Source organism: Neopelma chrysocephalum, unplaced genomic scaffold, assembly GCF_003984885.1.
Source record: "Neopelma chrysocephalum unplaced genomic scaffold, ASM398488v2 Primary Assembly neopelma1_100, whole genome shotgun sequence".
In the NCBI taxonomy this organism is placed as follows: domain Eukaryota; kingdom Metazoa; phylum Chordata; class Aves; order Passeriformes; family Pipridae; genus Neopelma; species Neopelma chrysocephalum.
The window spans coordinates 408784-429796 of NW_020897763.1; the positions used below are offsets into that span (position 1 = coordinate 408784).

At 45.8% G+C, this 21013-nt stretch overlaps 1 protein-coding gene across 3 annotated transcripts in view; it reads right to left on the minus strand.

The window, feature by feature from the left end:
* Positions 1-20835, minus strand: part of LRIG2 (leucine rich repeats and immunoglobulin like domains 2) — a 28778-nt gene extending 7943 nt beyond the window's left edge. For 2 of the 3 annotated variants that reach the window (XR_003536191.1, XM_027695287.1), the window contains exons 1-16: positions 15377-15448; positions 14812-14886; positions 14187-14321; positions 13532-13675; positions 13258-13401; positions 12380-12523; positions 11997-12140; positions 9287-9367; positions 8438-8509; positions 8237-8305; positions 6722-6885; positions 5045-5365; positions 3654-3935; positions 2296-2745; positions 1655-1804; positions 478-759 (exon numbers count right to left, since the gene is read on the minus strand). Coding sequence is in view for 2 of the 3 variants with exons in the window: in XM_027695287.1 (XP_027551088.1) it covers positions 478-759; positions 1655-1804; positions 2296-2745; positions 3654-3935; positions 5045-5365; positions 6722-6885; positions 8237-8305; positions 8438-8509; positions 9287-9367; positions 11997-12140; positions 12380-12523; positions 13258-13401; positions 13532-13675; positions 14187-14321; positions 14812-14882 (2653 nt within the window). In the remaining variant the exon portion in view is untranslated. Of the gene's footprint in view, positions 1-477; positions 760-1654; positions 1805-2295; positions 2746-3653; positions 3936-5044; positions 5366-6721; positions 6886-8236; positions 8306-8437; positions 8510-9286; positions 9368-11996; positions 12141-12379; positions 12524-13257; positions 13402-13531; positions 13676-14186; positions 14322-14811; positions 14887-15376; positions 15449-20818 lie in introns of those variants that run through there. The other variant, XM_027695288.1, reaches the window with a different exon arrangement.
* Positions 20836-21013: the final 178 nt, after the last annotated feature.

Consider the following 21013-nt stretch of genomic DNA (forward strand, 5'->3'; position numbering starts at 1 on the left):
TATTTTTGCTGGTTTTGAGAGCATATTCTGCTGGATGCTCTCCCTTTCCAGCAATCTGTTCCAGTAACCAGAAACACACACAGTTTCAGTGTGAATTTTTAAAAAGGCAATCTGGAAGAAAGTCAACTGAAAACCAACCAATTTAGAGAGTTCTTTGAATCTCAGGCCAGCTCAAGCAGAAGGGCTATTTGAATTTCTCAAGTGAAGCTCCAACTTTTGGTTAATAGATGTCCTTGAAGTACATTCAAAGGCTCACATTCCACAAAGTTTGAGAGCTGAACTGCAGAAATTCTGTGTTTTTAACACCACCCTCTTCAATCTCGGGTAGTGGATGCAAACTGAGAGCTAGTCTGGAGATCAGGTGGTTAATAAAAAGTTACTCCACAGACTACAGGCACTTGAAGGATTAGCTGTGTGTCAACAGGGAAGGGCAGCACAAAGGAATACAAAGCAACAAAAGGAAAAGGGGACACTCACCATTAATCTGCTGGGAGGAGGTTTTCTTTTCACCCATTTTGTCGTGGTTGGTAAGGAAGACAGGCACGTCTCTGTCTGCCAGGAGATTATCCAGAGCACTGGTTTCGTGCTGGGTGCGTGCTGTGTATGCTTCCTTGGGCACCTGCACCATGAGGTTTGGGAGTGTTTGATCCAGGGGATCCTCCTCAGAGATGAAGGCATAGGGACAGTACTCTCGGGTCCGGGAGTAGATGTTTGCGTTGTCGTAACAGTCTGAGCAGATCACCAGCGGTGCTGCCCCACCTGAGGAACACCATGGAAAGAACAAAATACACTCAAAAAGGACGAGGGTGGCTGATTTCCATAGGCTTTATGTCTTGGTATGATCATGGGTTACAGCAGCACAGTTTGAAGGGCCTTTATACAGTTCAGGCTTGAGAGGTCATGTGAGAAATCTCCAGGCTCCCCTCATCCAAATTGTCCACAGCATTGCCCTTCTGAGGGTGACCAGGGGAAACAATGGACATGCTCCCCTATTTCACAAGTAAAAGGGTTCCCTGCAAGTCCAGCCAGGCTGGGAGCCAGGCTGAAACAGCCCTGGGATCAAACAGGGATACCTGTTACCTGTTCACACCTGCTCTTGGACCTGACTCGTCCCTCCATGCCCACACACCTCAGACCTGATGACAAACTGGTCACTGAGATGAGCTGCATCTCAGCTCCTTCCTGACACAGACTCTAGTGCAGTGGGACTACCCCAGAGGGAATAGATCATGGGGCAGGTCTGAAAAACACTGAGGGATCACTTTTCAAGCCAGTCTACATAAAGACTGATGGCTCCTCAGCATCTGGATGGTAAAAAATAGCATCTCTGTAAACTCAGTGACACAAGTATCCTGAAAAGTGTCCCAACAAGGCAGGGAATAGTGCAGACCCTTTATATATATAGTATAGACCCTTTATATATAATAATGCAGCCAAGTGGATGTCTGGAGAGGCAGGAATTTTACACCAAGGACAAGAGGTACAGCAAGTCATTGTCCCAGCAAACTCTATTTCCACCTCTATAGCCTGGACTCTTGAGATGCCAAAGGAAACAAGCAGGATCAAAATCTACCTTGGCATTTAACCTGTGAGGACAAAACCGTGCCCTGGCATCAGCTGAGGCCCAGGTAACACACCTGAGGGCTCTGCTTACCATCTGTGCCTTTGTGCACGTAGCTGCCAGTTGGAGGCATCAGCTGCTGATGGCTCCCTGCCTCTGAGTTGCTGTAGCCTTCCTGAGGCTCTGACAGCGTTCCTTGGGAGGACAGGTAGCTGGGAATGTCAGCAGGAAGGTTCATCTCCTCTGCAAGGCAGAATTAACACCAATGACATCAACAGCATGAAGATTTCAAGGTATTACCAGCACTATTCCCCACATTAACAAGAACATCCAGAATTTCAATTCACATGTAGATATCTTCTTTCCTATCTAGTTATCTTTTTTTTCTATACCAGTGATTAAAAATCCACATAGCCAGTTCCAAACTTACAGGGAATGGAAATTTACACACATTATTCCAGGTCCTGAAAATCTTTTTAAGTTCAGTCAAATATTTACTTGCAAACTTTACTGTTTTCCCTCAATGTAGGACAAATCTAGAGTATAAGGAATAGAATTAGCACACTTTTGGTATTTAAAAGAACCTCTAAAATGAAGGAATTTGTGCAAATCCCCGAAGAGATCTGAGAAGGAAATCTTCGGTTCTTTAATCTTATCCCTCTGTAACGAACCCAGAAATTTCAAGTGTTTTGGATTAAAAACGGGGCCAAAGACTGTTGCTTTTTGCACTTCACCTGTGTTAGTGATGCTGTAATCCTCGTTCCTCCTCCTCATGTGGTAGATGACGATGACCCACACCAGGGACGTCCCCACCACGCAGCACACGACGACGATGATCACGATGCCCACGGTCGTCCAGCCGTCCTCCTCGTGGACAATGCCACCCTGGGCAGAGTCACAGTTGGGGGAAGCCAGGACATTGAGGTAAATGTGGCCCCGCTCGGTGCCCAGGGTGTTGGACATGATGCAGGTGTACTTCCCAGCGTCCTCCAGCCCGGCATCCACGATGATGAGCAGCTGGTTTGCCGCGGCAAAGAAATGCCGCTCTGTGACGGCGAGGGGCCCGTCGTCCTTGGTCCAGTTGAGGCGAGGGGCAGGGCTGCCCCCAGCTATGCACTGCAGGACAGCAGTCTCCCCTCGGGTCACCGTCCTGTCCTCCAGGGGCCTCACGAAGGAAGGAGTTTCTGGGATAGTGGAAGGAAAAAATTAAACTGTAAGATGATTTCATAGAATCACACAATGGTTTGGGTTGGAAGGAACCTTAAAGCTCATCTTGTTCCACCCCTGCCATGGGCAGGGATATCTCCCACTAGCCCAGGTTGCTCCAAGCCTTGTCCAACGTGGCCTTGAACACTTTCAGGGATGGGGCAGCCACAGCTTCTCTGGGCAACCTGTGCCAGGGCCTCCCCACCCTCACAGGGAAGAATTTCTTCCTAATATCCAATCTAACCCCGCCCTCTGACACCTCCTGCAGATACTGATAGACATGGATGAGGTTACTTCTCAGCCATCTTCTCTTGAGGCTGAACAGGCCCAGCTCCCTGAGCCTTTCATGGAATCATTTAAGTTGAACAAGACCTCTAAGATCATCGATTCCAGCTGTTCACCATTTCCTTCTAAAAGAGATGCTCCAGTCCCTTCATCATCTTTGTTGCCCTGTGCTGGACCCACTCCAGAAGCTCCATATCTCTCTTGTCCAGAAGAGCCCAGAACTGGACACAGCATTCCAGATGCACCACACTAGGGACGAGGAGAGGGGCAGGATCACCTCCCTGACCTGCTGACAACGGTCTTCCCAGTGCACCCAGGATCCCATGGCCTTCTTGGCCACAAGTTCACGTTACCTGCAACTAAATTTGCTCCAAGGCAATGCGAATTATTTGCCTAACCCCCACCGCTGGACTGAGATGTGCCCCTCAGACCCCTGTAAAGATCATACAAACTCTAGTTTCACTGGGCAGCCCTGTAGCTCAGCTTCTGAAGTCACACCAAGCGCTGCTCTTTGTATTTTAACCTCGTTTTTTGGGTTTTCATTACCCCTGCAGACATGAAGGGATCCATGTGCTGGCACATGGGTCAGCACAGGACTCACCCAGCACGGTGAGGGTGGCGTTGGCTGACAGTCCCCCCGCGATGTTCTGGGCCATGCAGCTGTAGATCCCCATGTCCTCCATCTTCACATTTGCAATGAAGAACACGTCGTCCTCGGGCATGACGTGCATCCTCCTCTCCCTGGCAGCTGGGAAGTCCGTGCCCCCGTCCTTCTGCCAGGAGATCTGTGGGGTGGGGTGGCCCTCGGCAGCACATTCCAGCCGGGCCATGGCCCCGGTGCGGATGGTGAGATCCATGGGGGTTTTCAGGAAAGAAGGGAGCTCTGGATCAAAGGAGACAGAGTTTCAGGTGAAAAGCAGCCAAGAATCCACAGCAGAGAGAAAATCTGGAAACATGCACATCTGGAACACACCTGAAGTTGTCCCTGAGGGAAAGGGGCAGATACTTCTGAAGAACTGTACAGATTTTCAGAGGTCACTTCTAAGAGCCTGTCCTCCAAATTTAAACACAGTATCTACAGTGTTCACAGAATGATGGAATGGTTTGGGTTGGAAGGGACCTTAAAGCTCATCCAGTTCCACCCCCTGCCATGGGCAGGGACACCTTCCACTAGCCCAGGTTGCTCCAAGCCCTGTCCAGCTTGGCCTTGGACACTTCCAGGGATGGGGCAGCCACAGCTTCTCTGGGCAACCTGTGCCAGGGCCTCACCACCCTCATATGGAATTTCTTCCTAATATCCAATCTAAACCTACTCTCTTTCAGTTTAAAGCCATTAATTTCATTTCAGGTGATGTGAAGAACAAGATTTCTCATGGGGAACAGACAGGGAAAAGGTTTAGCCTCCTTCCTAAAAACTTTGTCACACTTTTTTTCCCCCTGGTAACAGAAAAGGTGAACATGCATCTCATTATTTCTCCTCTCAGGTACCATGGGTATCAGTGGCCTGCTGACTGATGTGAACGTTGACTTCTCACCTCCCTTCCCTCAAGGCAAAATAAACAGAATTCTGACTGCTAAAAATAAAAAAAGACTTCACTTTTCACTTTTCAGAGTGTTTCCAGTCCCACCACTTATTTTCAGTTGAGTCTTCCCCAGTTTTACAAACATGTGGGAAAGGTGCTGAGTTCTGAGGAGACAGCAGAGGGAGCTTTCAGTTTAAAGAATTCCACCTCCAATTAACTAGATGAACAACTAATTGTCTTCTAATAAAGTACAGGAGGCAGCTGCCACTTTCAAAAAGCAAACGGAGGCTTTTCACCCACAAGAAAACCACCCAAAACACTTTTTTCCTGCTTTACAAAAAGGTGCTTGATATCTCTAAATCCCAGTTAGACAGACTTGCAAGAGTATTTTGGGCCAGCTCTAGCGAAAAATAGACTTGCAGCTATTCAAATAAAGATTTAGGTTTAGAGTGTTTCCACTGTCACTCACCATTGACAGTCAGCTTGGCTTTGTTGGAGTAGTTGGAGCCGAAGTGGTTGGTGACAATGCACTGGTACTTCCCCTCGTCAGTGAAGTTCACGTTGAAGAGGTGCAGGACCGTGGTGTATTCCAGCACCTCAGCACTCTGCTGCTGGTACCTGGCAAAGTTCTCCACCTCTGCATCGTAGAGGACCTCGCTGTCCTTGCGCCAGGCCGTGGCCATGGGGGAGTCGCTGCTGCTCACGGCGCTGCACGTCAGCGTCACGTTCATGCCCCGCAGGGCCACTGTGGTCTCAGGGTGGACCCGGATCTGTGGCTTCGGGAAGTTGTCTGGAAAGAAAACCACCCAGATCAGCTCCTGCTTCCCCTTCGACTCGAATTAATATTGCAGGAAAACTCGCTCAACGTAAGCAGAAAGAGAGTTTTGGGAACAGATGTCCCGCTGGAGGTGTGCAGACTCAGCTGTTTCCAGCTGGAAATGAAGCTGGGAAGGAGGGTCAGAACCACAGGTAGGCAGAAGAATCAGCACTGGAAACAATCAGTGTGGAAATGTGGTGCTGAGCAGCCCAGCTGCCTGGAACTTGCTATATTTAGCTCACACCCAAAAGCCCTGCTCAGCTGAAGAGCCAGGCTATTTTATGAAGGACTGAGACTTACTTTCAGATATTTTAAATATCCTGAAGAGCCTTTAAGTTCTACAAGCATAAAGCATAACAAGCTGGCAGTTCACTATCTCATCCCACTCAATGAGAGCGACTTCAATACTCATTATTTCAGCAGAGACTCTCTCACAGGCACACACAGAGTTCTGTCAGGCACCACAGTGGTGATGTTGGAGTGGAGAAAAGGGTGCTTGCATCTATACATGATGATTACTGCAGCCTCTACCACCAAAGCAATAAAAGAATTGCATACACACAAGTAAACTTTGTCAGAGTGCTCACCTGGAAAAGAGAACACCAGACTAATTCCAGGCCTGCCACAGACTTCATCCAGGACTCTGGGTGAAGAGTCTCTCAGTTTTTCATCTCACAGTTCAGTCACAAAAATAAACAGGCTTATGTCTGAAACTGTGGTGGCAGAGACTGGATAAACATCCCAGATATGGAGCACCAGAAAGTGTGCCACTGGACAATTCTAACTGTTGTCCAGAGAAGCTGTGGCTGCCCCATCCCTGGAAGTGTCCAAGGCCAGGCTGGACGGGGTTTGGAGCAACCTGGGCTAGTGGAAAGTGTCCCTGCCCATGGCAGGGGGTGGGACTGGGTGATCTTTAAGGTCCCTTCCAACCCAAACTGTTCCATGATTCTTTGATACTCCAGCCTTGCTGGTATGGATAAGAACCAGGAAGGAAGTGTCAAACAGCCCTTCCAAAGCTCATGGCATTCATGAGCAAGGAGAATGGAAGCATAACTGGTTTTTAATAGTAACCTAAATAAAAAACAATGCAGCCTCACAGCATTGCTCCCTCGGGTTGGCTTCAGTGCTCAAACACCACAAAACAGAACAAAGAGAAGCAGAATGAAACCCCAAACTGATGTACACATGTGCACCACAGCCAAGACCAAGCACCTCCACAGCACCACAGCCTGATTTCAGCTGCACAGACTTACATCACCATGCTTTTACACCAAATTAAAAATATGCTTTTATACCAAATAAAATTTTATACCAATTAAAAATACAAACCACAGACGAAGTCATCAGGGTCCACACTGAGAAGGCTTTGTCCTGCCAACCACTCAGGGTGGGCACAGGTGACATTCACAGCCTGCTGCAAGTGGCTCTCAGTGAGCCACTGGGGCAGCCACTTCAACTGGCAATCACAAAGCAAGCTGCTTGTGTTCAAAACTCTGCAGAAACAAGGCAGAACAACAGGGTGAATAAAGTGCATTTCACATTCCTACCTGTGATTTCACGCAGCAAAACAACTTAAAGCATACACATTCAGAACTGTCAAGATTTACAGTATTATTTTGCACCCGTGGGTATTATAAAATCTTAGCTGTTTATGACAGAAACAACTCCTCTGCGTCAGCATTAAAACCTTAAATTTCTTTTTAATTCTGGAGAATATAACCTTGGAGTTTCAACTTTTGAAAAAAAAAACCCTAAAATCACTAAGTCTGTCTTTACAATTGTCTCATCCCTCTTCAAAGCAATTAAAAGAACAACACTGCACAGCAGCTCCATGTCTCAAACTAAGCACACTTGCCATTATAAAATGAGTAGAAGCCTCAATTCTCATTTTCATGCCAGCTGATAAATATTTAAGAGTGATTTGTTTCCTACAGGTATCAACTGCAGATCATTTTCTCTGCTCCACAGAAAAACTGCCAACAGGAAACAATGATGGCTCGACTTTTTCCCCACCACCTGCTTCCAAAGTTTCCTAAATATTATGTATGAGTTATGACTGACTGGAGACCTGCTACAAGATAAATCCAGCAGTGGGAGAGGAGAGGCACCAGCCAAGCCAGGATTCCACCCTGCTCTTTGCCTGCACATACCAATGATTCCTCACTTTTAAAATACATCAGAGAAGGCAAAGAAATCTTTAACACCTAAAATGTGTCTCCTCACACTGGCAGATCTTGCAGATTAAATCCATCTGGCCGAGACTAACTAATGGAATAACAGTTTTAGACCAGATTACACGATATTCACAGACTTTATCTCACAGAAAGGACTGTGTTACAGTAAGATTAGTCTCGGGTGTGAAGGTCACTTCACATTATAACACTTCAAATGTCTGAAGACCACAAGAGGCTCTAGCAGCTTAAATATCTGCTGAGCATGTAAAAAGTCTTGTGTAGCTGTGAATTTTAAAGCCTTTCCCTAGCCCCCAAAATAGGAAGTCAATATGTAGGGTTTGCGAACCCCCCAAAAAAACATTTCTGACTAATCATTTCTTTTGTTCCCTGCCCACGTGCAAGTGAGTGCTGCAAAATCATAAGATAGGAAAAACTTAATGGTTCAGCACTGGTAAAAAAAAAAATTATCTCCTCCTAATTGCAACTAAGGTGTAGATTTTATCAAACCTTAATCCTAAATATATTTGAGTTCATAATTTACCAGCATTGCTGCAAATATTTCATGATGGAAGCAGACACACTTGAACTTCAGACAACCCTACAATGGCTGAAGGATTCTTTCCAAGGCAGGGCTTGTAAAAAAACCTCTAAATAATTGTCATGAACTTACAGCTCCTTCAGCTGAGCCTGGGCAAAGGCATTTTCCTGGATGGACATTACTGCATTGTTGCTTAGATCTCTGCAAGTACAGTAAAATAATGGGTCAGTGTGATTTCATGTGGTACCTTCAGCTAAACTCTTGAAAATTTGACAGAGAATGTAAGACTGAAGTTGACAAATAATTACAAGTTCTACAGTGTAAAGTACTTACAGATGTTCAAGCCCTTCCAGACCAGAGAAGGCTTTTTTGGTAATGGACTTTATCTGGTTTCCTTGCAAGATTCTGAAAGACAAAGCCCCAGATCCCAGTGTAAATGTCAATATGAGTTCACAAACAGGACCCAAAAGAAGTTCCCCATAATGCTTAACTACAGTTTTTCTATTTCTAGCTGAGCTAAAAGATTAAATGCTATTTTTTTAGCTTAAAGGCTCAACTGATTTTCCCACGACCAGGGTTTCATTTCTATTTTTACCTTAGAGACTTGGGTTAGAGATATGTCAGAAGATAATTTAAGTCAGGAGAATGAAACAGTGATAAAAAGAACCATCACATGAGCTCCTGGACTGCACCCTCACACCAGGCTATTTGTTACAAGCCATGTCTGGAGGTCCACAGGATGGAGCTTCCTATAAAGCACGTGGCACTGGATGAAAAGTGCATAGTCCAAGTACTGAAAAGTTGTTAATTCAATGGTGTTCCCCATTTCCTCAAAAATACTTTGTGTTTTGGGGTTGTTTTTTTGAAAAGCAGTAACTTTTAGCCAAACTAAAGAAGCACAAAAATTGATAATCATCACACAGAGGGAGGCAGCTATTCAGTAATAAATGAAGTCAAGTACTTCTGCTTAATTTCTTCAAATTGGTGCTGCAATCCAATGTTCCTGAACGTGGGACCCAAGCTCATATCAGGAGGTTGTGGCACACAAGTGGAAACACAGAGCAGCTGCCACTAAAAAAGGCTTTCTGCCTTGTCATTGATTTACAATTGCTTAATATTTTGCTCTCCCCCTCCTTTGCATGCCTGGGAAGTGCTGTCATTCCCATGCTTTGTAATACATACAGTTTATCCAGCCTGCTGAGTCCCACAAATGCTTCATTTGCATCTTCTATGGCCCAGGAGATCTCGTTGTTCCGCAAGTCCCTGCAGGAGAAGAGCTGCCTTAGACAAGAAGCCTTGGAAAAACCTGGAACTAAGCTTTTTTCTTAGAAAGAAGCCTTGGAATATCATCATGACCAGGCTTAGCAGTGAGCTGTGGAAGGGATTAGTGCTGTATGGGCAGGGGACAGTGCTCTGGCACAGCATCCCCTGGAAGGTCTCAAATCTTTCACAAAACTAAGCTTGTCAGGAGATGAATATCCCACTTCAGAGGTGCAAGGGAAAACTGTTCCTGATCAGTGCTGCAGCCAGAACCACAAACAAATTCTGCAGTAGGACTTCTTGATGTGGTATTTAAGGAAAGCCCCAGTCTGACCAGCACTTGTCATGTGATGGAGTATTTGCCAGGAGCTGGGAGAGGCTCCTGAAGCAAGTTGGTTCATGTAAGGGAATTAAGCAATACACCAGCAGAATTAATCTTCCCCAGTAACAGGCTTATAACAGCATTAGCATATTAAGAGATTACACACAGGTTACAGTGTAGGGCTGCCAGGCACACAGGGGTGGATTTTCAGAATGAAGTTGATATTCTGTTCACAAATCTCGTTATCAGCTAATGGGATTTCTGATTGACCTCTGCACAGCACTTCAGCCCCTTATGGAGAAGAGAGGTCTAAACAGCAAAAGCAATAGAGCAATCTGGTTTGGAGAGGATTAAATGCTTTTTAGAGAGGAGAAGAAATAAATTCAGCTGCATTTTTAGCCTGAATGGGATGGACTCAGCCAAGAGCATGTTGTGATACCACCATGCACAGAAGTCCCTGCAGACAGGAGTGTTTAAAGGAAATCACACTAATAAAGAATAGTCTGTACTGTGTTTCTATGCAACAGCTTGTGGAGCTTCCAAATGAGTCAACTGACACAAAACTAGCTACATACACAGGCAACTGTATATATCACTCATATAAACATCTTTTTCCCCTGTGCTAATGGGGGAAAAATGAAGTATCTACTTTCCCTTGGGTGAGACTGTGAACTGTGTAAAACTCCATCCTGGAAGAGATTCGGATTAACCTCCAGAACACCATCAGCAGTAACATTATTTTCTTATAATTCTTTGAAATATGAAAGTCTTGGTCCTAACACCAGGCAGCAGCCATTTCCACAATTAATACATAGGCATGTTAAATTTTAGGACAAAAATAAAAGGAATTCCATGTTTCATGCATCACAAGGTCTGAAGAAATATGGCCTGGAAACTTGCTCACATTAAATATTTTCCTCTTTAAAAGTTATCCAAGCTAAAGTTCTTGACATGGATGTGACCTAATGAGAGTGACCAGATGAATAATACGCCACATTTATTTCCACGTTGCTAATTTTTGTGATTTAAAAATTGTTTCCAGAATTATCTCGAGGTCTGCCTCAGAATGTTAGATGGTGAATGCTGGAGAACACAAATGCCAAGCTACTCACAGTATTATGGAGTAAAATAATGGCGTAAGATGGAAAACTTCAGTACTATTTTTTACACACGCTTTTAATTCTACCTTGCAGTTAATATCAGTTTTACAGTTGATTCTCCAACACGGAGTGGCAGGAGCTGAACATAGAGAAATATTTACATCAGCCTTAGCTCTGAAACGACCAGCACACAACCAACAATGGGACTAATCCTGCAGCCACACGGTGTCTCTTGTTGTTTGAAGTATTTTTACACTCCACTACTCAGACCACTTAGCAAAACGAGCGAGCAACCCAAAAGAAAAGCCCCTCATTGTGTGAGCAGAGGAGTTGGCTCCTCATGCCTGGTTGGGCACGAATGCCTGGAGCCTTGTTAATCACCACTGCCCCCCCGTGCTGCACATTCCAGCCCCAAGGGAAAGGGCCAGGCCCTGGGCTGTTGACGCCCCTGAGAGCCCAGGAAAACCTACTAATTAATCTGCTCTTGTTCTTTTTCATGCTGCTCTAAACCTAAGAAATTAGGTTTAATTATTTCATTAAAAGGTTGCATTAAGGTTAACAGAATATGACTGCTTACATAAATCTCTCTGGTGAGTTTGCTTATTTAAGCATTTATTTAATGAAGTGACAGAGGGGTTATAAACTTTCACTCCTTTCTCAAGTACCATTGTTTAGGATAATTACAACTGTTCAGATCTACTTGGGGTCTTTTCAGAAATATCCAACAGCTGCAGCTGCTGTGAAAGGTCCTGGCAAGTGCAGAGCTGAGCCTGTGACAGCAAGAGGAACCCTACACCTCCTGATAGTCTGTGACTCCAGCAGGGTGGCCCAAACCACACTTTCTGCAACACAAAAGGCTTCACCACTCGGTTTCTGAGGTTCCAACCTTAACACAAAACCCTCTGGAATAAAGAGCTCCAGGCTATTTGCTCCACAAGTGGCATTTACCCAGGTTATCCACACCTCTCAGAACCACTGGGGCACATCTGGGCACTCAGGGTCACCAAGTCACTGTTTCTCAGCACCACAAAAACTGAGTGGTTGGTTTGGTTTGGCTGGGCTGGAATTCTGTTATCTTGGCAAACCAAAAGATTATCAGCCCCGCCACACCCGCAGGCAGGACAGGACAGCCCAGCAGTGATCTCAGTGCAATACCCATTGTCTTTATTTCCAAAAGTGAAATCTCAATTCGATGCTTTTCTGTACTTACAAGGTTTGAAGATTTGTCAGGCCCCTAAAGACACCGTCAGCAATGTGACTGATGCGATTGTCACCCAGGTTTAGCTTCTCCAACAAGCCAAGTCCCACAAAAGCAGATTCCTTGAGGCGAGTGAGCTGGTTGTAGGACAAGTCCCTGGAAACAAGGAGCACACAGTTTAAAGGCAAGTAGAGGGGGATTAATTATGAAGATACTATCTGACTTGATTAACTATTGTGTTTTGCTTAATTTCTCTAACAGAACACTCATAAGTAAAACACACAGCACTATCATGGGCTGACAAGGAAATGGAGTGCTTCCTTTGGTAATTCCTTCTTGCCAATCTGTTATTGCAACATTCCAAAATCCCCAGTGAAAAGCAGCCCAGGACTTACAGCTCAGCAAGTCTTTGGCAGAATTCCCAAGCATCTGGGCTGATCCTGGTGATGGCATTCTGGCTAACATAGAGTTGTTGCAATGTCCTCAGCCCATACAGCCAGCCCTTGTTTACTTCTGTTAAGTTATTATGTTCCAGTTCTCTAAGGAATTAGAAGGAAAAACATTTGTCAAGTAGATAATCAATGAAACATCTATTTAGAAACTTTCACCTTGTGGGTCTCAAAATTATTTACTAACATGAAGCATCAGAAAACACAAAATGCACAATTATATCCAGATTCCATTGAAAGCAAAAGATTGAATTAAAGTATATGAAGAACTGAGTAACCCAACACCAGCTTCAGGGATCCAGTGGCAGAAACAAAACTGCAATCTCTGTTTTCAAAGATAATTTCTTCCTTGCTAACACTGCATGGCATACCCTGGTGTCTGCTCTGTCAAAGTCACAGAGCAAAGCCCCATGTCATGGGGACTGCAAATGAAAACCAGCAAAAAAGCAACTACAGAGTCCAACATTTGTGATCACCAGGTGGGAAGAGGCTGGGAAAAACATCAGTATCATGGAATCACAGAATAGTTTGGGTTGGAAAGGACCTTAAAGATCACCCAGTTCCACTCCCTGCCATAGGCATGGACACCTGACACTAGCCCAGGTTGCTCCAAGCCCCGTCCAACCTGGCCTTGGACATTTCAGGGATGGGGAAATCTATCTTTCCACCTCTGAAGCAAAAACATGACATAAAAATAATGCAAAAATACTCTTTTCCTATGATTTTTTCAATATCTCAGCACAGCCTTGATGTAAGGGAAGCCATTCAGGACACACCCTCCAGAGTCAGACCCTTAAAGAAATTCCACAACTAGGCATACTCACAATTCCTCTATATTACCCAGGCCAAAGAATGCTCCATCCATTAGTCTGCTAATCCCATTGCGCTGCATTTTCAAGGATTTTAAGGATTCCAGTCCTTGGAATGTAAGGCTTTCCACTGTTTTAATCCGGTTCCTTTTCAGTTCCCTTTTATAAAAAGATGACATTCAAATATTAACACACCTTTCGACAGGCACCACTGTGAAAGGATAACATGCTGAGATGAACAACACATGGCTGTAAATGCTGGTTTTATGCTCTCAGGACTGTTACTCACAGAAACTGCACGTGAGGCAATTTGAAGATCTTTGGTGGAATCACACTAATCCTGTTTCTGTTCAGCTTTACCACCATCAGTGAGCTCGATAAGTTATCAAGGCAACCTGCTTCTAGAGTAGTTATCCTGTTGTTACTCAGATTCCTAGGAAAGGAAGGGGGAAAGAGGCCTTTCAGAACACGGAGAATTTTATGAACACAATGGCACAAGAACCCCAGACAGGCCACTGGTTATGAGAACTTCAGATCCCTGTGAAGTCACGTCAGGAATCTGAATTCTGGGGTAGCAAATCCTTTTTTCCAAAGGAATCAGTACAAGGAGCTGGTTTTTACTGCATGCCTGTGCTTCAGTCAGACATGGCTGAGACAGTGTCCACAGTGATCTACTCAAACAGGGCAGAAATCACCCCCTGTCTCTGCTGGCTGCACTTTGACAACAGCAGTAGTTGTTTTCCATGTTATCTGGGAAAATGCCATATGGATTGGCATGAAAAATATTTTATTTCATGCACATTTATAGCTCCATGAAGCACTGCTACCAGTCCAAAGATATGTAAAGCCCCCTACTTTAAGATAGTAACTTCAGAGTAGTGAGGTGTCCAACACTATCCTTGTAGAGCCAGGACTCCCAGGCACAACAGATCCCTTGTACTTACAGGTACTTCAGCTGCATCCGTGGAAAAGAGGAGGCTTTAATTTCTGAGATAAGGTTAGAACTAAGATCTAGATTTTCCAGTGAAAGGTAGACCTGGAGCTGCTCAGCATTTATTTCTGGAATGGTATTGTGCACCCTGAAAAAGATCAGCAATAAATATGATTATCCAAACATCCTCCCAGTGGCTCAGCTGAAACAGTCACAGGATTCTGTGTATCAACATTACTGAGCCTCCCGAGTGGGACATGCACCACATGCTTCCCAAAGTGTCAGTTCCTAAAGCAATGCTGCAAATCCCAGAGCTATTTGCCACCTTGACATATGAACAGATTCAAATTCTGAGGCCTGTAGCTGGGCTGTTCCTTGTGGGAACTGTCATTCCCAGGCTGAATCCCTCCCCTTCAAAGCTGCCTGCCTTGGTTGACTGCATTTTATTGGTAATTTAGGGTGACTTGATTGTCCAACTGATTTGTATTTCTTTAAAGAGTGCTTACATATTCCCTAAAGCCCTTCAGAGGAGCAGCATTTCAACACAAAAGAAGACGTTTTCTACAATTTGATGGCAGAACTCTAACACTATTCTCCCCTTTGTTAAACAAGAAAAAGGCAGATGAGCTGTTACTTACAATGAGAGAAGAGTTATATTGGAAGTTGTTTCTCCAAAATATGGAATTTCACTCAGCTCATTGTAATTCATTTTCCTTAAAAAGAGACAAAAAAAAAATTACTGGCGCTTCAAAGAGAAGAAAAACCCTTCTGTACACAGCAGAAATAATTCATATCACAATGCATTAAACAAGTTTATTACATTAATAATATTAAGCAGTTGACAAAAAAGATCCCTAAAAGCTTAAATGCTAATAATTTGAACAATTTAACAGTAAAACATGCTAGTTTTTCCCATTTTCATGGACACTATTACTTCTCTTTCATTTAAAATCAGCTATAGCCAACATAATGTCTCATTTCTCTTTAAATTATTGGTCTTTTAATCTTTTATGAAAAAGTTTTCTGCTCACAAAGCAGCAATTTTATACATAAAGTGTGCTGCCAACACAGAGCATCCATTTTTAATTAACTTGCACTGAATATTTCTACAAGTCAGACAAGGTATCTCTACATGCAATGAAATGTTCTAATTAGAATTAGGTAGGATATCTCTAGAGTTTATCCTCATAAAAAACAACTTACACTTCTTGCAGTGTATGAACAGACAAATCAATGCTCCAGTTGGATGATAACAAATGATTATGACTTAAATCCCTAGAGAACAGAGAGAAAAGTTATTTAGCTCCTGGAATAAAATAAATTTAAAAAAAAACCCCAAACCATGTATGCTTTGTACAACCCAACACAATACATATTTATCACAGCTAATTTTAAGCTTATCAGGCAGGCAGCAGCTATGCTGACATGGGAGACAAAATCACCTCTTACAACCAAAACTACTACTATTAAAATGAATATTAAATTGTAACTGAGAATATTTAAAACTATTTTCATTGACAACCAGGCTTGGGCAGCCACAGCACCCACACACTCCTCTGCTCCTGCAATAGCTTTGAGCCTGTGCTTGACTCCAAATACACTGAGGGCCAAACCTGATCCCACAAGGATCACCAAGTCCAACTCCTGGCCCTGCACAGGACAATCCCAAAATCCCACCATGTGCCTCAGAGCGTTGTCCAAACATCCCTGGAGCTCTGGCAGGCTACTTTTGATCTGCAAGACCAAAACTTATTAGGAGAGAGCAAGGACTTGACACCTGACAGACTATTTGTTGTTAACTTCCCCTCGGGTTCAGCGTAAAGATTCCGTTCTAGCCATGAATTATTAAAATCCTGGGTGTCATGGCAAGTCAGGCAGTTGTTAATGTATTCTTTTAATTACATCGAGATGCAAATTATAGAGATAGAGCAGCAAGCAGGTTTGCAAACAATTATTCATTCCTACAATTTAAAAAAAAAAAAGAATCAAGAGAACCTGGAGAAGAGAACAACTGCAGCCGCTGAACGCTGCTCTGCAGGCTGTGGTAATTAAGCCAATCCTAAATGCCAGACACACAAAAACAACGGATTGGAAGCTGCTCCTGAGCAGCCTTCCCTCCTCAGGGATGCTGAGTGCTCAGGACACCCTCCTGGGATGCCTGGATTGCCCAAAGCCCAGCTCAGCCCCCAGGCACCCGCAGGAGCTCGGCACAGCCACGCTTGGGGGAGGGAGTGTTGATCCCAAATCCCAGCAGCTGAGTCTTTCCTGGAGGATGTTGCAAACGTGCAGGCACCCAGCCAGTGCTGAGGAGCCTAATCTTGGAGCAGTGGGTTTAACCAGAGCGGGCAGTACCAAGCCACGCTGTTCCCAAAGGGTTCCCAAAGGGTTCCCAAAGGATTTGAGCGCAGCCCATGGAGGAAGGACAAGACAATGGACGTGGAAGATAACAACACACCCCTGGAGGTGAGCAGATGCTCCATTGATGAGCAAAACCATGCCATGGGTGCTGAGCCAGACCAACCTGTGTGTCAGGCACGGCCAGCGGGCACTGACAAAGATCTGGGGAGTCAGATTAATACACAGAGAAAATTGAACCTGGATTTTTCCAAGGCTTCCAGGGAGAACATCACAGAACATTTCAGCTGGAGGTGACCTACAACAATCCTCTAGTCCAGCTGCCTGACCACTTCAGGGCTGACCAAAAGCTAAAGTAAGTTATTCAGGACACTGCCCAAATGCCTCCAAAACACTGACAGCCATAGAATCATAGAATCAACTGGGTTGGAAAAGACCTCTGAGATCATCAAGTCCAACCCTTGATCCAACACTGCTCTGGTTACTAGACCATGGCATTAAGTCCATGAAGACTTGCTAACAAAAGCCTATTGTCTGATTATGAAATCAGAAATTAAGATTTTTATTTAGAAAATGCCCAGAAAAATATTTTTCTATTATTAGTCAAATCTAGACTACAACAAAGTTTTCATTGCAGTAAGTTCTCTTTCAAGAAGTTGGGTATAGTTCATATTTAAACCAGTTCTGACATTATTTATATCTAGTTTCTGTTACTGATGCTTTTATTTTTCAAACAGACCAACTGATCACTAAATACAGAGTGAAATTCACTGGCTGATTTTCTGTGTTTAGAGATCATTCAATCACACAGCTAAGATTCCTGCTATTCTGCAGAACCAGATGCAATTCCCTTGCTCTGGAAATGCCAAAATGGAAGAACTCATCATTTTAGCAGCCCTTGCACTGGAACTGGGAGGCCCAGGCTGTGCAGGAGCCAGAGCAAACACGCAAAATTTGTATTTTAGAAGATTCATCTGGTATTGTGTATAACATATCTAAACATTCATTTTGAACTGGAGTGGTTTTCATCTCCTAAGTAAATAAAACAGAACACACACCCCAAACTGATTATGGGTGATGGAGAACGACCTTAACTCAGCCCAGCTGAGCTGTGGCACTGTGCTGGTACAGGTGTCAATGCAGGGAGTCATTTGAGCTCACCCAAAAAAACCTACTGTGAATGGAACTTGCTGAACTAATTAAGTGATACCTAATCTACTTTTATTCATCATCTCTCTAGTTACCAGGATATATAAACACACTTGGACTGGAGGCAGCGACCACCAGCATCGTGTTTCCCTCTCCCCCTTCACACACCCACCCTTCAAACAGGGCTGGAATTCCTTGTTCTAAAGAATCTAATGTGTTAAGATGCAGACATATAAAAAAATATTTCCTAACTCCTAGACTTCCCTACCCTTTTCATCACCTGCCAAGTAATCCACAAAACATACATCTTCACAGGAAAAATGAAGTTACAGATGCCTGCATATTTCCATCATGAAAATAAGTTCCAAAAGTGCTCTCCTGGCCTTATTAAAAACAAAACCCTAAGAGAAAACCAACCTCCATACACAATGGAAGCATCACCTGCAAGTAGTTTTGAAAGAGTTAGGAAAAAGAATTTTTACTCCTCAAAGTCAGGTGAAGTGATATCACAGAACTAAGAGAAAAGCAGATCAGAGACTTCATCATGTGAGAAAAATTATGCTTTGATTAATTTTAAACAGCTGGAAAGCATTATAGCTCGTTTAGATTGAGAACTGCCAGAGCAGTCCTAGCGAAGAAAAACGTCACCCACACTTCATGTGCCAAAATCCTGAAAGCCACAACAGAGACAGATACAGAATGGATGGAGAGCAGCCCTGAGGAGAAGGACTTGGGGGTGTTGGTGGATGAGAACCTCAAGAGGACCCAGAAATGTGTGTCTGCAGCCCAGAAACCTCCCCCGTGTGCTGGGCTGATCCCACAGCGTGGGCAGCAGGGGAGAGGGGATTCTGCCCCTCTGCCCAGCTCGGGTGAGACCCCACCTGCAGAGCTGCCTCCAGCTCTGGGAACAACATCACAAGGATGTGGAGCTGTTGGAGAGAGTCCAGAGATGCCATGGAGATGCTCCAAGGGCTGGAGCCCCTCTGCTCTGGAGCCAGGCTGGGACAGCTGAGGGTGTTCACCTTGAGAAGGCTCCAGAGAGACCTGAGAGCCCCTTCCAGGGCCTAAAGGGGCTCCAGGAGAGCTGAAGAGGGACTTGGGACAAGGGATGGAGGGACAGGACAAGGGAGAATGGCTTTCCACTGCCAGAGGGCAGGGATAGATGGGATATTGGGAAGGAATTATTCCCTGTTCAGGTGGGGAGGCCCTGGCACAGGTTGCCCAAAGAAGCTGTGGCTGCCCCTGGGTCCCTGGAAGTGTCCAAGGCCAGGTTGGATGGGGCTTGGAGCAACCTGGGCTAGTGGAAGGTGTCCCTGCCTATGATAGGGGTGGAACAAGATGATCTTTAATGTCCCTTCCAACCCAAACCAGTCTCATACCCTTATTGTTTGCAGCACTTCAGATTGCACAACACAGCCCGGTGCCAGCCCCGCTTCTTCCCACCGCACAAGTTGTGCCAAGCAGCTTCAAACACACCCTCCATCAGCTTGGAGAAAGATACAAGTATTTGTTGAAGCTTGAAAACTTGCTCTTCAAACAACATGGATATCATTTTGCTTATTAGCCTCCTGATGAACTGCCAACTCCCTTCTCCAGGTGCTGACACCCTCCCTGACAAGTTACAATATCCTTGTGCCTCTCGGAAGGTTGCACATACAAGTTGTATTTCTATGCTGAAATGCACATTTTTTTCCCCTAAACATTTCCACTTGCTGATTGTGCAGGGAAAGGAGAGAACCACAAAAGAGCAAGAAGGTGACAAACTGCCTTGGACATGTCTAGTTTTTGACACAGATCAGACTCTTGAGTCCTGCTAGTGGAATTCCTGGAGTTAACTGAACAGTGGTTTGTGTGTTTATAGTACCTGCCCAACAGGTTTAATTTTCTCTTGGTCTGGAATAATGCCATTCCTATCAACTGGGAAACACGATCACTCCAGGAGGGACAGAGAACTCTGTGCACAGAAGCAGGTTTTGATATCCCTCATATTCCAGCACTTCTTCCATCTGAGTATGTTGTAGCCAAAGGTGACAAAAGTAACCGTGACTGTGACAGCAACAGTCAAGGAAGGACAAAGGCTTGACCTGAGTGAACACTATTTAGCACACTGTCTAATTAAACACTTGGGAGCAGAGACTATGGATGGCTCTTAATTGCTCTGTGGGATTTCTTTGGAAAAACAACGGCAAATGTCAAGGGGAGTCCACAAAGGTTTAAGGGAGGGGAAAGGAGGGTGTCCCTGAGCTGCAAAGGGATGCAGAGGAGACCAGGAGCAGCAGGAAGTGTTGAGGTCAGAGTGGAAGGAACACTTCCAAGCACAATCCTAAGGGACTGTGTCCTACAGCCTGACCTAAGACAACGTTAAGCCCTGACCTGACTGGCATCACCTACAGCCTTCCCAACCACAACCTGCTCCTGCTCCACGCTCCTCTCGCACAGAGCAGGGCAAGGCCAGCGCGAAGCTGCTCCCTGAGACCCCGGCACACGGAGCCTTGAGGGGCAGAACCCTCCTTCTCTCCACGGCTCCGCTCCAGCCTTTCACTCTTAAGGAATCACAGAACATTCCGAGTTGGAAGGGACCCACGAGGATCTTCGACGCTTCTCCCCGTGAGCCACGACCCAGAGCCGGGGCCACCCTGCCCTTGGCGCTCCGGGCTCTGAACCCGTTCTTAACACCCCGTGGGCAGAACCACAGAACCAATTAGCTGGGAAAAGACCTCTGAGACCATCGAGTCCACCCTCTGCCCGATGCCCACCTTGTCCCCCAGCCCAGAGCACTGAGTGCCACGTCCAGGCCTTCCTTGGACACCTCCAGGGATGGGGACTCCACCGCCTCCCTGGGCAGCTCCTTCCAAGGCCTGACCACCCTTTCCATGCAGAAGTTCCTCCTGATGTCCAACCTGACCCTCCCCTGGCACAGCCTGAGGCCGTGTCCTCTCCTCCTGTCCCTTGTTCCCTGGGAGCAGAGCCCGACGCCCCCCCCGGCTCCCCCCTCCTGTCAGGGAGTTGTACAGAGCGAGAAGGGCCCCGAGCCCCCGCCCCGCTCATGCCCTGCCCCGCACCGCCCCCGCCGGGCCCCAGGCCCGCACCCCCTGCCCCCGCCCCCGCCAGGCCTGTGCACACCCCTCGGCGCTCACTCACAGCCCCGTGGTGCCGGCGGGCAGCGGCGGGATCCAGCGCGGGCCCGGCGCGCCGGGCAGGCGGTGGCGGCTGCAATCCAGCAGGCCGCGGCGGCACGAGCAGGGCGCGGCGCAGGGCTCGGCGGCGGCCGCTCGCACACACAGCGCTGCGGCCGCCAGCACCCCCAGCCCCAGCAGCAGCAGCGGCGGCGGCAGC